The 14,295-nt window shown below is 36.7% G+C and overlaps 1 protein-coding gene across 1 annotated transcript in view; it reads right to left on the reverse strand.

Moving 5' to 3' along the window:
- The window catches only part of PHIP (PHIP subunit of CUL4-Ring ligase complex), a 157,415-nt gene that overhangs the window by 16,463 nt on the left and 126,657 nt on the right, over positions 1-14,295 (reverse strand). Inside the window, exons 28-32 of the mRNA XM_081095074.1 lie at positions 11,898-12,009; positions 11,363-11,424; positions 6,984-7,139; positions 5,595-5,715; positions 2,959-3,084 (exon numbers count right to left, since the gene is read on the reverse strand). Coding sequence (XP_080951200.1) covers positions 2,959-3,084; positions 5,595-5,715; positions 6,984-7,139; positions 11,363-11,424; positions 11,898-12,009 — 577 coding nt within the window. The remainder of the gene's footprint in view (positions 1-2,958; positions 3,085-5,594; positions 5,716-6,983; positions 7,140-11,362; positions 11,425-11,897; positions 12,010-14,295) is intronic.

The raw sequence follows: 14,295 nt of genomic DNA on the forward strand, positions 1-14,295 counted from the left end.
GTGCACAGTTTTTCATTTCCAATCATGGGACAAGTTCTGTGAATATAACCTTTAAAATATCTTGGCATCCGCCTTTCTCTTACTTCCATAAATTAATCCCTCATCACTTCTTTTTAAATATATTTTATTGATTTTTTACAGAGAGGAAGGGAGAGAGATAGAGAGCTAGAAACATTGATCAGCTGCCTCCTGCACATCTCCTACTGGGAATGTGCCCGCAACCCTGGTACATGCCCTTGACCGGAATCGAACCTGGGATCCCTCAGTCCACAGGCCAACACTCTATCCACTGAACCAAACCGGTTTCGGCTCCCTCATCACTTCTTACTTGGAAGCTATAGCAGCCAATCTGCTATTTATGCTTTATGTCTCTTCCCTATAAATATTATACACTGCAGTAAATATTTTCAGAGATGCCATGGACAGGTACCTAAGTTGGTTAGAGCGTTGTCCCAATATGCCAAGGTTGTGGGTTCAATTCCCACTCAGGGCACATACAAAAATCAACCAATGAATGCATAAATAAGTGGGATAATAAATTAATGGTATTTTTATCTCTCCTTAAAATCAATACATAATTTTTTTTTAAATTACAATATTTAAGGCATATTATGCATCAGATAAGTTTCATGTTAAAATATTTTCATAGACCCATGCTTCCAGTGCCCATATTTTAAAAGTCTAGTTCTTTAGATCAGCATTCAAGGCCCTCCGTGATTTGACCCACATATGAGTTTACAACACTGTATCCCTTACTTCTTTCTGCTCATGTACTCTACTTCACCCAATTTAAAGAAATAAATTATAGTTATTTACAGATTTACCTGTCTATAAATTATATTAAGAGGTTAAATATACACTTCTTTCTATCTCCAAGTATCTATTACATAACTTTGTATACATCCATTGTTTGAAATTAGGCCAAATAAATCCATTAAAAAGTATAATCAAAATTTTGAAATAACATTTTGAAAACTACTTTCAGTTAAAAATGGCTTTAACAAATTATATATATATATAAATTGCCAGAGATTTATTTTTAGATACATACAATATGAATGCTTTAAATGTATTAATTACCCTGGCTGGTATTGTTAAGCGGTTAGACTGTCGGCCCACACACCAAAGGTCTTGGATTTGATTCCCGGTCAGGGACAAGTATCTGGGTTGCAGGTTCGATCCTGGCCCCAGTTTCTCTATCCCTCCCGCGCTCTCTTCCATTCTTTCTAAAAATCAATGGAAAGCCTATCCTTGGGTGAGGATTAAAATAAATAAAATGTTGTATTAGTCTGTTCTTACAAGGCACTTCACAATAACTATTTGAAAAAAATACAACTGTATAGTCTATTCCAAATACAAAAATAATTGTTTTATTTAAATTATTTCACTAAAATATAAATTTACTCTATCCAAATTCTACTGATTCATATCTCTGAAAAAATAGATGTAAATAAATATCCACATAACACAAAATTATAGACTAAAGACTTTAGTTAAAATATTATAAGCTAATGAAACCAAGTTAAATAAACAGTCCTCTGAGGAGAGTTAATTCTTGATTATCAATTTTACTGAAAAGCAAAGGATTGCAACAATAACCCCCAAACCACTTGCAAGGCAACAGATTTCTTTAGGGAATAAGGTAGACGGAGGGCATAAAGTTCATTCTACTAATTTTCTCTACTGTTTTCTTATATTGAAATTACCTACATTCATTAGCAAAAATATAAACAACTAATACCAGGAAAAGGGAGCCTCTGATTATGATTGGTAAAGACAATAGCTTGAGATGTTAAAAAAAAAAAAAAAAAAAGTCTTGATGATCCCTTCATGTAAAAATAAAAGCTGATAGCAGCTGAATATTTAAATTATAAAATACATTGTCTCCTCTTAACAAGATCATTCATCCTCTGGCTTCAATTTAGAAGGCTCAATTCATTCTATCCTATATAATAAAAGCATAGTATGCAAATTGTCCCCTTGACCAGGAGTTCGTCCAGGAGTTCGACCAGGAGGTGGGGCCTGCCAGGGGAAGGGAGGGAGGCCCCTGCAGGCAGCTCCTCGGGACCCTACCAGTGCATGAATTTCATGCACTGGGTCTCTAGTGCTTACATAAATCCCCAAGACAAGTAAATAAAAGTGTGGCTGCCTTAAAAAGTGATTGTTATCACTCTTGATATAGGATCAATGAATGAGGAGGTAAAGCAGGCTTTAAAGAAGAATCATCTCGAAAGTTAAATTTAGTCCCCTGCTAGACTCTTTAAATACTTGTTTATAAACTTGACAGGGTACTATAATATTAAAATTAAAGGCTTTCAAATCAAATAGCAGACATTTATTGACTGTGAAGTTAACCTCTAAAAGACTCAGTTTTCTTAACTATAAATTCCAGATACTGATCTCTCCCACATTTAAGATTATTTTGGCTATAAGAATTATTTTAGGTTAAACATTACATGTTCAATAAATAGTTATTATTATTGTCCAACAGTTGGATATAGAAAAGGATACATGTTTGTTTATGTTAACTGTATAACACAATTTTTATGATTTCGTAAATAATACTAATGAACTAAATGTTTAAATGTTACCTTAGACCAGTGGTTCTCAACCTCCTGGCCCTTTAAATACAGTTCCTCATGTTGTGACCCAACCATAAAATTATTTTCGTTGCTACTTCATAACTGTAATCTTGCTACTGTAATGAATCGTAATGTAAATATCTGATATGCAGGATGGTCTTAGGCCATCCCTGTGAAAGGGTCATTCGACTGCCAAAGGGGTCGCGACCCACAGGTTGAGAACCGCTGCCTTAGACAGACATTATGTGCTCCCTGTTTTGAGTGAGACCATGTGTATAACACAGCATTGATATTATTCATATAAAAAAGATTGTATCTGACAATATTTCTATTAATTATTACAGTGATTATAATTACGTGTGGAAAAATAACTCACTTGATAAAATGTAGAAGAAGATCAGTCACAAACTTAGCAGCTTTTACAATAGGGCTTCCAGGCTCATTAAATGTTCGAGTGTTATGCTCTATATATCGAACTTCCCACATTAGGGAAGAAACCCGCCTTTAAACAAAATACAGAAGGATTAACCTCATTATATTTAGAAATATAGCCACAAAATTTTAAACCAAGACATTGAAACTTTTCAAATTGCAGTCTTAAATCAGGTACAAAACTCACACCTTAAAGTTATTTTCAAAATATCACCTCTTTGTGTAAGGGGGAAAAAATGTAGTAACATTATGTATTTGCATAGCATATGTCTGATTAGACACACTGTGTCTAACCACAATGTTCCTTCTTTTAGGGAGAAAGACTGTCTATAGGGAGAGTAGCAGAAGGGAACTGGAGTTTTTATTTTTAGCTTATTCCTGTCAAATATGGTGTCATTTTTTATAATAAGCATATCTGACATTTATGTGAACAGAAAACAATTTTCATCTAATTATATTACTGGCAATTAAATGACATGTAAAAATGAAAAACTAATTGATAGCCTGCTTATGTGATATAAAAATATAAAAACACAGTAACCATGTTAGTTTACCAAGAAAGGTTAAGTATATGAAAATTATTTTTAACATTGAATTGACATTTGGTGTTTATTATCTTATTTCTTAAAGAAAAACCAAAGATGACTTCTAGAATATTACTGAAGTGTGAAAAAAAATTATATGGAATTTTAAAAATTTATAATTGTGGATACAGAAATACTTCTGTGGATTTAAAATAGCATTCACAAGGCTAATTCTATTAATAAAATCACAGGTATCTTCAGAAAACCCTATAGAAAACTGTGTGTAAAATAAGGTATTAGATTAATACCAGTAGGGCAAATTGACAGTTTAACGAAAGACTAAAAGAAGTGTTGAAGAGGAAAATCATAAACTGTAAGAAGTCTGAAGCCAATAAGTAACAGAGAAGCAAAAAAGCTTAAACAGTGAAATGGCACTTATGAACATAATTCCGGTCTGTAACCATATTATCAGAAAAACATGTAGTATCAAATTTATGTAAGGATTGTATCCCAAAAGATGTTTTCCAAACTTGATTATTATTAAGCCAGGCTAATGCCAAAAATTCTATTTAAGCTGCAATGTACTTGATATGTATACCTTAGCAATTTTTATAATGAGCAGTATTTCTATGAGAAAGTATATTTATAACAACAGTGGGAGATGCCGTAGTTTATCTTTCTAGCTGAAGTACAAAAACCATTGTATAAGAACAATTCTTTCCCTGTTACCCTCCATATCGTGTTCCATCTTTGAAGCACTAGATATAAGTCCTAAGACATAGCAATTTAGGGGGACTAGGAGAAAGAAGGCTATAGTTAATAATTTCTTCTCCATTTATTCTCTTAAACTTCTGACACGTGGAGTTAAAAATTTAAAGAAATGTGCTACAAAGGTAAGATAGCTGAGAGGCACATTATCATTTCCTATGCTTTTGATAAATATCAATGAAGCAACAGTAGAAACACCTAACAAGATCAGAAAGGTCTTCAGAACCTGCAATCTAATTTCTTAATTTTCTTTTATTCTGGTGGTTCTTAATCAGGGGTGATTCTGGCCCCCTCCTTTCCCCCGCCACCACTCTGGCCATTGGCAATGTCTGGAGACATTTTTAGTTTTACAACTAGGGGCTGCTATTGGCACTTAAAGGATAGAGGACAGCCCCAAATGCCAGTAATGGTTTTATTGAGAAAATCTACTTTTGTCAGAAAGGAATAACAAATGGCATTTTCAGTGCCAGGTAAACAAAGTACCAAATTAGAGTTATACTTTAAGTAATAAAAAGAATGGAAAGCACTAATTTTATGTAGAAAAATATGAATAAAAACTTTCCTAATTTAAATAAATAAAAATGTAAAGAACTGAAGTAATATAAAGCTGGTCAGAAAGAGAAAATTTTAATGAAGTATTATCTGAATTAAAATGTTGTTGGCCTGTCTAGCAAGTCATATAAGAAAAATGAAAACAAATATGATTTCATTATGTCAAAACTATAGACTTAAATCACTTTTTGACAAGGTATTTTAGGTAATAAACCTACAAAGCCTGTCTGAGATTAGAACTCAATATTTATTGAAATAATTAACAGGAAGGTGATGATGCAAATTAATTAAAATTGTCTTTAAAAAAAAAAACCCCTAGTTATATTTCAAGCTAACCTATAACTGAAAAATGAAAATTCAGGATAAGTCTTCATAAGCTGAATAGAAGCAAAATAAGAAAAAAAAGACAAATTTTTATATTATTCTATGAAAAATCAATTAACAAACAAATATTTCAATGCAGTATCTTGGAGAAAATGAAATACTTCGGCTTGCTTTATAAAATACAATATAAAGACAGTGAGCAGAAACTCATATTAGCAACTCTAAGACCACCAGCAGCAACATTGCTGGAAACTTTTTAGAAATGTAGAATCTCAGGTCCTACCTGTAAACCTTAACAAAATCCCAGATGATTTTTATGTACATCAATGTTTGAGAAACAGTGCTATAGAAGATCAGTAAATGGAGGAAAGAATCATTTAGCTTTCCTTTGGTAGTAGCAAACAGTTCTAACCTGTAAAACCTGTTTTCCAGTCTTTGTTTAATTGTACTTAAATCTGTTGGATATGCCACTACAGTGCAATACATGGGATAGGCTTGCAGATCCACAGGAGCCACAAATGCTGAAGCAATATCTAAAATAAATAAGACAAATAAGTTTATAAATTTATATTTGTATTGCTTAAAATACTTCATGGACAATTCTGCATGAATTAAAACTTAAGGTTTGATCCACATAACATTAGGCTGCCACTGTCTTTTCATAGGAAATACATTAATTTAGCTAACCTAAGAGTCCCATTTTTTATTATTTAGACAATTACACTGCAAAATTCTAGAGATATTTGTTATTCATGGGTTGCTTAGAAAAGAGGACAAATAATATATATCTGACCTACTAAGGATACACACATTTCTCTAATTAAAACCTGGCATTCCTGTATCTGTGTTCTTGACATTTTACCAGTAACATTATAATAATACATTACATTCAAATGTTGTAACCTTTGATTTTCTCAAAACTTATCACCTTATCTAATCTTTGCAACATAATTCTGTGAAATATTAGGCAAGCAGAGAAGAGGAAACAGATACAGAAGTCTTTGGCTCCAAGTCACTGACCCAATGGCAACAGTAAACTGATAAAATCTAGGCATATAACACTAATTAGCAGCTCCATTTTTTTTGCTCATGCACACACCGTATGACATCATGTACTTAAATCTTTACTAAAATACTACTAAAATTACTTAAGATAGTAATTTTAAATCATTTTGAGACAATTTTTATGAAGTGTTGCCATTTTATAAAACACTTCAGATGAAAATATTATCCAATGTGTCTCCAGTGTCTTTAGCTCTTCTTATTCATGTTAATTTCTCCCTAGACTCTGAAACTGATTCCAGACTGAAAGAGGAGGTTGCTACAAAGCACCATACTAGTTTAGAGTTACTCCAGATAACTTGTGGTCATTGTTTTTATTTTATGAGGCAAAGCAATTAATATGTCCTTCTCCCATCCCCTTACAAATATTCTCTTATGTATATGCATTGTAAAGTTAAGGGAACTAACATAGCTATCCAAATAATTATAATTCAGCTTTCAGACATTCTCTCCCAATCTACATCATGTCAGCCTGAATATGTCGAGGGTTTTTAAAATTGGGTTCTGGAGGAACCAGATTGTTCAGAAATACCCCTGGCATTTCTGGGGGTTCTCACTCTAAATTCAGCTGGATCAATCCCATTTATAACTGTTTTAGATATCTAAGTCCTGTGTAAGATCTCATTTTTTAAACTTCCACGTGAAAGTGTCTGAAAACCACTGACTTAATATTATGAAAGACTATTCTGTTTGCGTTCTTCCAGCTTTTCTATGTTAATATGCTACTATTATCATTTACCTAGTGTCATCAATTGGTTTATTCCTGCAACAATTCTTTCACATTCTTCATCCCTGGGATTGGAACCCCATTCTCCATCAAGAGGTTTATAGATCAATGATCTGCATTCGACATCAGTTAAAGGAACACTGGTACCTAGTTCTTCAGGAAATACAGCTAAAATACACAGAAAGAAATACAAATTTAGTGAAAATATGTGGTAATCTCCTAATATTTAGGTTATCTTTAAAAATAGAATTGGTATTGTTATAAAACTAAAGTAAATTTTTATAATGATTTGATAAGTATATTCTTTATTTTCATTAAAGTATGTTCTAAGGGTCAATAAAACTTAAATAATTTTTTATTTTTTAAGTATACTTTTACTGATTTCAGAGAGGAAGGGAGAGGGAGAGAGATAGAAATATCAATTATGAGAGAAAATCACTGATCGGTTGCTTCCTGCACGCCCCTTACTGGGGATCAAGCCCACAACCTGGGCATATGCCCTTGACCGAAACCGAACCCGGGACCCTTCACTCTGCAGGCCAATGCTCTATCCACTGAGCCAAACCAGCTAGGGAATAAATAATTTTTTAAAACTTTTTAATTACTTCTCCAAATTTTTACCTCACAATTTGCTTTATTATCCTATCTAATAAAAGAGAAACATGGTAATTGGCATACGACCGCTACCCTTCCCTTTGGCTAATCAGTGAGATATGCAAATTAACTGCCAGCCAAGATGGCGGCCGACAGCCAGGCAGCTTGAAACTAACATGAGGCTTGCTTGCTTTAGGGACGTAAGACTCCAACGTTCCCCGCCTGCCATGCAGGCCTCTGAGCCTGCAGTTTAAGAAACTATGTAACAAACATAGAAGCTAAACAAAACCCCAGAAACCTGCTTTAGTCCGCGGGAATCGCAACATTGTAAGCAAAGGCCAGAAACCTACTTTCAGCAGCGGAGGCCTAAGAGCTGGAGCCAAGCCTCAGAGCTAAAGCTGGCCCAGAATAAAAAGGAAAAAACGAGCAGTTGGGAGCTTCAGTCACGCGCCAGCCTGAAAACAGCCCTCAGCTCCTCACCCAGACTGGCCAGGAACCCCAGTGGGGACCCCCAACCTGAAGGGTATGTGACCAGCTGCAAATAGCCATCATCCCCTCACCGAGGCTGGCCAGGCACCCCAGTGGGGACCCCCACCCTGATCCAGGACACCCTTCAGGGCAAACCAGCCGGCACTCACCCATGCACCAGGCCTCTATCCTATATAGTAAAAGGGTAATATGCCTCCCAGCACCGGGATCAGCGTGACAGGGGGCAGCAGCCAAGCCCCTTGATCGCCCTGCGGCTCTGTGTGTGACAGGGGGCGGGGCCACAACCTCCCTATCCACCCTGCTCTGTTTGTAACAGGGGAAGGCACCCCAACCCCCTGATCAGCCCTGCTCTGTGCCTGATACGGGGGAGTTCCCCAACCACCTGATTGCCCTGCGGCTGTGTGTGTGACAGGGTGCGGCGCCCCAACCCCCTGATGGGCCCTGCTCTGTGGGTGATAGAGGGCGGCGCCCCAACCCCCTGATGGGCCCTGCTCTGTGAGTGACAGGGGGCAGCACCCCAACCCCCTGATTGGCCCTGCTCTGTGCGTGACAGGGCGTGGAGCCGCAACCTCCCCATCGACCCTGCCTTGAGTGTGACGGGGGTGGTGCCCCAACCCCCCAATCGGCCCTACCCTGAGTGTGACTGAGGGTGGCATCACAACCTCCTGATCGCCCTACTCTGTGCAGGACAGGGGGCGGCGCCCCAAATCCTCAATCGGCCCTGTTCTGAGCCCGACCAGGGGCTGCACCTAGGGATTGGGCCTGCCCTCTGCCACCCGGGAGCAGACCTAAGCCAGCAGGTCGTTATCTCCCGAGGGGTCCCAGACTGCGAGAGGGCACAGGCCGGGCTGAGGGACCCACCTGCCCCCCGAGTGCACAAATTTTTGTGCACCGGGCCTCTAGTCATTTAAGGTAAAGTAGAAAGTATTTCTATAAAATGAGGCAAATTTAAAAGTTATCAATTATTTCATAATATAATCTACTTATTTATTTTGATAAAATATACATAAGGTAAAACTGAACTAAAGTGGGATTTTTTGGAATACTTCAAATAAAGCTTACATTTTCAAAAATGTAGGAACAGAGAAAATTATGAATACTGATGGATAATTCTTATGCTTATTGCTCTTAAATGATGGTTTCCTTAATGAATGCCTAAATCTTTAATAGAATTTTTAACTGAATCTTTTAGAGAATTATTAGGGGTTTATGATGACCTAAGTCTTTAAATCTCCCAAGTAATTTTTTCTTTGAACCAGACCTAAATTAGAGAAAGTTGTGTACAAAATTTTTCCTCCTCACAAAATGCAATTAAACTCTATGGGTACATATGTATGTGTATCCAAATAGATAAAAAACAACAAAAATGTACCCCTCCACATACAGAAATATTTAGGCAGGAAACAAATAGTATTTTAATGGCATCAATTTATTTCAATAAACACCTGAGGCATTACAACACTAATTAGCAGCTTCATTTCTTTCATATTCATAATAGTGCAATGTGAATTTAAACTTTCACAAAGAACAACAAAATCAGAATATAAGCCATGTAACATGGTCACAAGTTGATTAAAATATTTTAAAGTTTTAAACAGCTCTAGACTAGTAGTGAGATGAAAATACACTACTGGTATTAAATTTTTCAAGTGATAATTTCTAAGAAAAACTAGTCTTGGACAATATTAGCATGATTTTCTCATTTCTAAGGTTTATCATATTGGGTTTACTTTCTCTAAGTTATATTTTTTTCTCTGACTTCTTAGAATACAATAACTAGTGAATATTCATAAATGATTATTTCTACTATTTCACAAGTCATATTTTTTTCCTTTTTTTAAAAAAAATCTTTTATCTGATAGTAAAAGTAGTATTTTAAAAAATTGAATATAGCATAATGCAAAGCATAATTTATGGAAGTCCTCATATCCTTAGCCTTTATAAATGATCCTTATTAGTAATCTAGAATATATATCCTTTTAAACATTTTATGCATATACAGTAAAATGTGTGCTTTTTTCTTAAATTGAAACAAAGATAGGTAATGAGGTAGAATGAAAATACAATCTCAAGTATTTAGCCACACTGGCCTTTTCTCAGTTCCAGAAAAATGTTATACTCACTGCCTAAGGTTAACTCCCAAATCCCAAGGCTATGTGTCAGGCCATATATAAGGTGACAGTTATTATATTATTACTGGTGGCCTGGTGCATAAAATTCGTGCACATTAAAAGAGAATTAATTAGAGGAAATATTTTAATATGGTTATTTGCCCTTTCTCTATAATAGAAGTGTCAAGAAATGAAAGAAAATTAGTAACATGTATATGAAAATCTCCCTCCTGTCATAGTCTGGGGCGTGCCGTGCCGCCTAGAGTCAAGTCCCCGTCTACCACCTGCATGTGCTTCGAAAACGCAGGAGACCCAGACCTGGCCGGCCCCAACCTCATTGTGGGAGACCCAGACCCAGCCGGCCCCACCCTCGTCAAGCCCCTCCGGGCAGGGGACACAGCCTCAGGTCTCCTGGCCTGGCGCCGGGGCGGGGTCTGAAGTCTCCCAAACCAGCGCTGGGGCAGAGGGCACAGCCTGAGGTCTCCCATCAAGCCCCACCAGGCAAGGGGCACGGCCTGAGGCCCCCTGTCAAACCCCAAGGGGCGGGGGGCGTGGCCTGAGGTCCCTTGCCCTGCCAGGAGCCATGCAGCCTCAGGTCCCTGCTGTTCAGTCGTTATGTTGCAGCATCCTGGCTAATTTGCATATTCCTCTATTATACAGATAGGTTAATTGTAATTACCTACTCAATGAGCCCTTACATGGGTCAGGGTTCTATAATAAGTTTGTTAGACAAATGGTGTCTTTTAATCCTCACAGAAGCCCCATAAGGAAGATATTAGTTTACATAATTTCAAAGGCTGAATCTTAAGAGTCTGGTTTGAAGACTTTAAGGAACTTGCCAATATGGAATAGTCAGAAGATGGTAGAGCTAGGATATGAGTCTATGCTGTCTCACTCAAAAGCCTGAACTTTTTATATTATGTTATACTCTTAAGTATTCTAGAGTTACAAAGATAACATTTTAGGAGTGAATAATAACTTGCAAAACATTTCATATTTAGCTGTAATTAATTAACTTCAATCTTCCCTGTTAGATTATAAATTCCAGTGGGCAAAGATTATGTATATCTTGTTCACTGCTATGCCTTTAAAGTCCAGGTCAATACAACCCTATGCAACAGCAAATCAGCAAATCAGGTATCTTATTTAAGAAATTAATTCCATAATACATATCTGAAAAGCCTAACATACACTTACCATTATTAGGTATAAGTTCCATATCCCAAGGACTCATCTTTTCTGTATCACCATTATCCCAGCTTAAAGTAAAAAAAAAAAAAATACTGTTATTAAAGAAACCTAAATACTGTTATTCAATTTTTAAAATAAAATCGTGTCATAAAAATAATTGCTTCAGTGTTTAAAAGAAGAATCTCTATCTCTTTATGGATAGACTAGAGGCGTGGTGTGCATGGATTCATGCACACTGAAAGGAAATTAATTAGAAGAAATATTTTAGAGGCTGGGGAGGGACCTCAGGAGATTGGCCAGTTGGGGCGGGACTGTGGGAGGGCTACAGGGCGTGTCTGGCCCTTCTCACTCAGTCTGGATCAGCTGGACCCAGCAGCAAGCTAATCTACTGGTCGGAGCATCTGCCCCCTGGTGGTCAGTGCGCGCCATAGTGACTGGTTGAACCGTCAGACACTTAGCATATTAGGCTTTTATATAGATAGATGGGGAAAACATTCAAAGCAACTCAGGCTGCACTAAATTACAATAAACACTTCCTTACCAAACATTATAGCACTGAAACAAACTATCAGGGTATTCATGTTGAAGAGGTTCCTGGCTTTCAATTGTTCCAAACCACCAGGCATCATCTATGACTGATCTGAAACGGTCACCTGGACAAGAATAAAAGCCATCTCATTACTCTGAAATGTAAAACTGCTATCGTTGCTCCTTTATCCAAAAGTATAACCTTGAGATACTTAAACTGCCTGTATGATTTCAGAAGTTATATAAAAAGTGACATACAAACTTCAAAATAAGTAAATAAATCAGCAATACTGGGAAAAAAGTTATTTAATAAGCACACCTGAAGTGTGACTTACCAGTTTCCAGTACCATTTCTTACATTTTATTAGGTAAGAAGAAATTCACTCTTGCCTCAAGCATTTTTAACAATCTAGAATTTTTAATTCGTAAGGACTATGTCAAAATTCTTCATTCAAATAAATGTATAGTTTCATAATTTCTGCTCAACAAATACTTATACTCTATCTTTTAATTTCTTATTTCCTATAGCTAGGTTACTCTAACCAACATTCAAGAGTCCAGCCTAAAAATAACAAAACCAAAAACAAAAATCCAAACTACCTTCCTTCACCTCAATTACCCCCAGCTATAACACTCATGCATACACTCCCTTTCCTATAAAAAAACAAATGGAAAAGCAACAAAAACAACTAATCTTTGTAAAACAAATTCACTCTTTACCTTTCCTTCCTTACCCAAATGCAAATTAGGGAAACTGACCTAATAAGTTATCTTCTCAGCTTTCCTCTATGTCATATGAAAACTACAAACTACTCTCTTCCTTTTTTGACACATTTTCCCCTTCCCTGGCTTTCATGGTACTTTACTTTAGTACTTAATGACTTTTCTCCTGAAAAGCATAGGTTGAGTTCAAATAACTTACCCACGTGACTTTGAACAAATCAATTAGTATTTGTTTGTTCTCATTTTTTACCAGAAAGGATTTAAAATATAAATTTAAAAATTTAAAAAGGAGATAAAAGAAATTTATTGATTTAAAAAAAAAAGCTGGAGCCAAGAGTACATGTTGTTAAGTTATACATAGTCTCTGAGTGGGTATACACTGGGATCCAAGTTTACATTCAAGCATTCTAACAGCCAGTGTCAAGACAGAAATATGAGCTATCATTATATTTGAGTCTCTAATAGTTCCTCAGATGCATGAGTGATACTAAGCTTAGCGAGAAACTATATAATTTAATAAACAGCATTTTTTTCTTTTAACCTCACCAAGGATATATTTTTTGTTTTATTATTGTAGAGAGGGAGAGAGAAACATTGGCTGATTGCCTCCCATAGGCACCCTGACTAAGATCGAGCCCACAACTTAGGTATGTGCCCTGATAGGGAATCGAACCCACAACCTCTTTTTTTCCTTTTTTGGTGTACAGGACAATGCTCCAACCAACTGAGCCACCTGACCAAGGATAATAACCAGCATTCTTGACACCACCACCTTACAGTAAATATAATGAATGATGAGTTTCATATAGGTGTACCGGTTACTAATGGCAGATTTTGTAATCAAAGAAAACACGATAATTTCAAGAGAAACATCAAAAGTGCTTTATTCAAAGTAATGTCCATCACTAGCTACACATTTTCCCACCTTTCAGGTAATTTGTGGATAATGTCCCAATAGAACTTTTCTTGTTTTGAGGTAAACCATTCAAAGACCCAATTTTCCACTTCTTCATACGTTTTGAAGTGCTGCTGAGAAAGTGCATGTGCCATCTATTGGAACAAGTGGTAATCTGAAGTAGCAAGGTGCCGGGAGCCGGTCCATGCTTGCTGTTTCAAGGGACCTGGCATATATGGCATACTGTTCTTAATATGTTTGCTCACCTTCTTGGCACTATGTGTTTTAACCAAGGTCTCTGAGAAAGGTTGTTTCCCCAGGTAGGGATTTTCCCCTGAAGTTAGGGAGGGAATAAAATCTCTTAACTAAGTGCCAGGCGGGTAATTAATCACTTTAACTATGAACAATCATGCTTAAGTTACATAATCTTTACTCCCTGGAATGGAGATAAGAAACGCCCTAACCTTTGTAATAGCGATTGATAGGATTGAATCAACTGGTATAAATACAGATGTAACAAGACAGAGATTGGCACAGAACCTACACAGAACGTTCTCTAGGGACAGAAGAACTTCGCTGGAGAGAACATGGCAAAAGATCCTGGACAGAAACTGGCCTCAGAACCTAGAGACAGAACCTAGCGAGAGAACATGGCAAAAGATCCTTGACTGAACCTGACTACAGAAATTGGCAAGAGAACCTGACTAGAACCTGGTGACTGAACCTGGCTGGAGAACCTGGACAGAACCTGGCTGGAGAACCTAGCGAGGGAACATGGCTACAGAACCTGGCT

The sequence above is a fragment of the Myotis nattereri genome (genome assembly GCF_964212035.1).
Source record: "Myotis nattereri genome assembly, chromosome: 6".
NCBI classification, from domain to species: domain Eukaryota; kingdom Metazoa; phylum Chordata; class Mammalia; order Chiroptera; family Vespertilionidae; genus Myotis; species Myotis nattereri.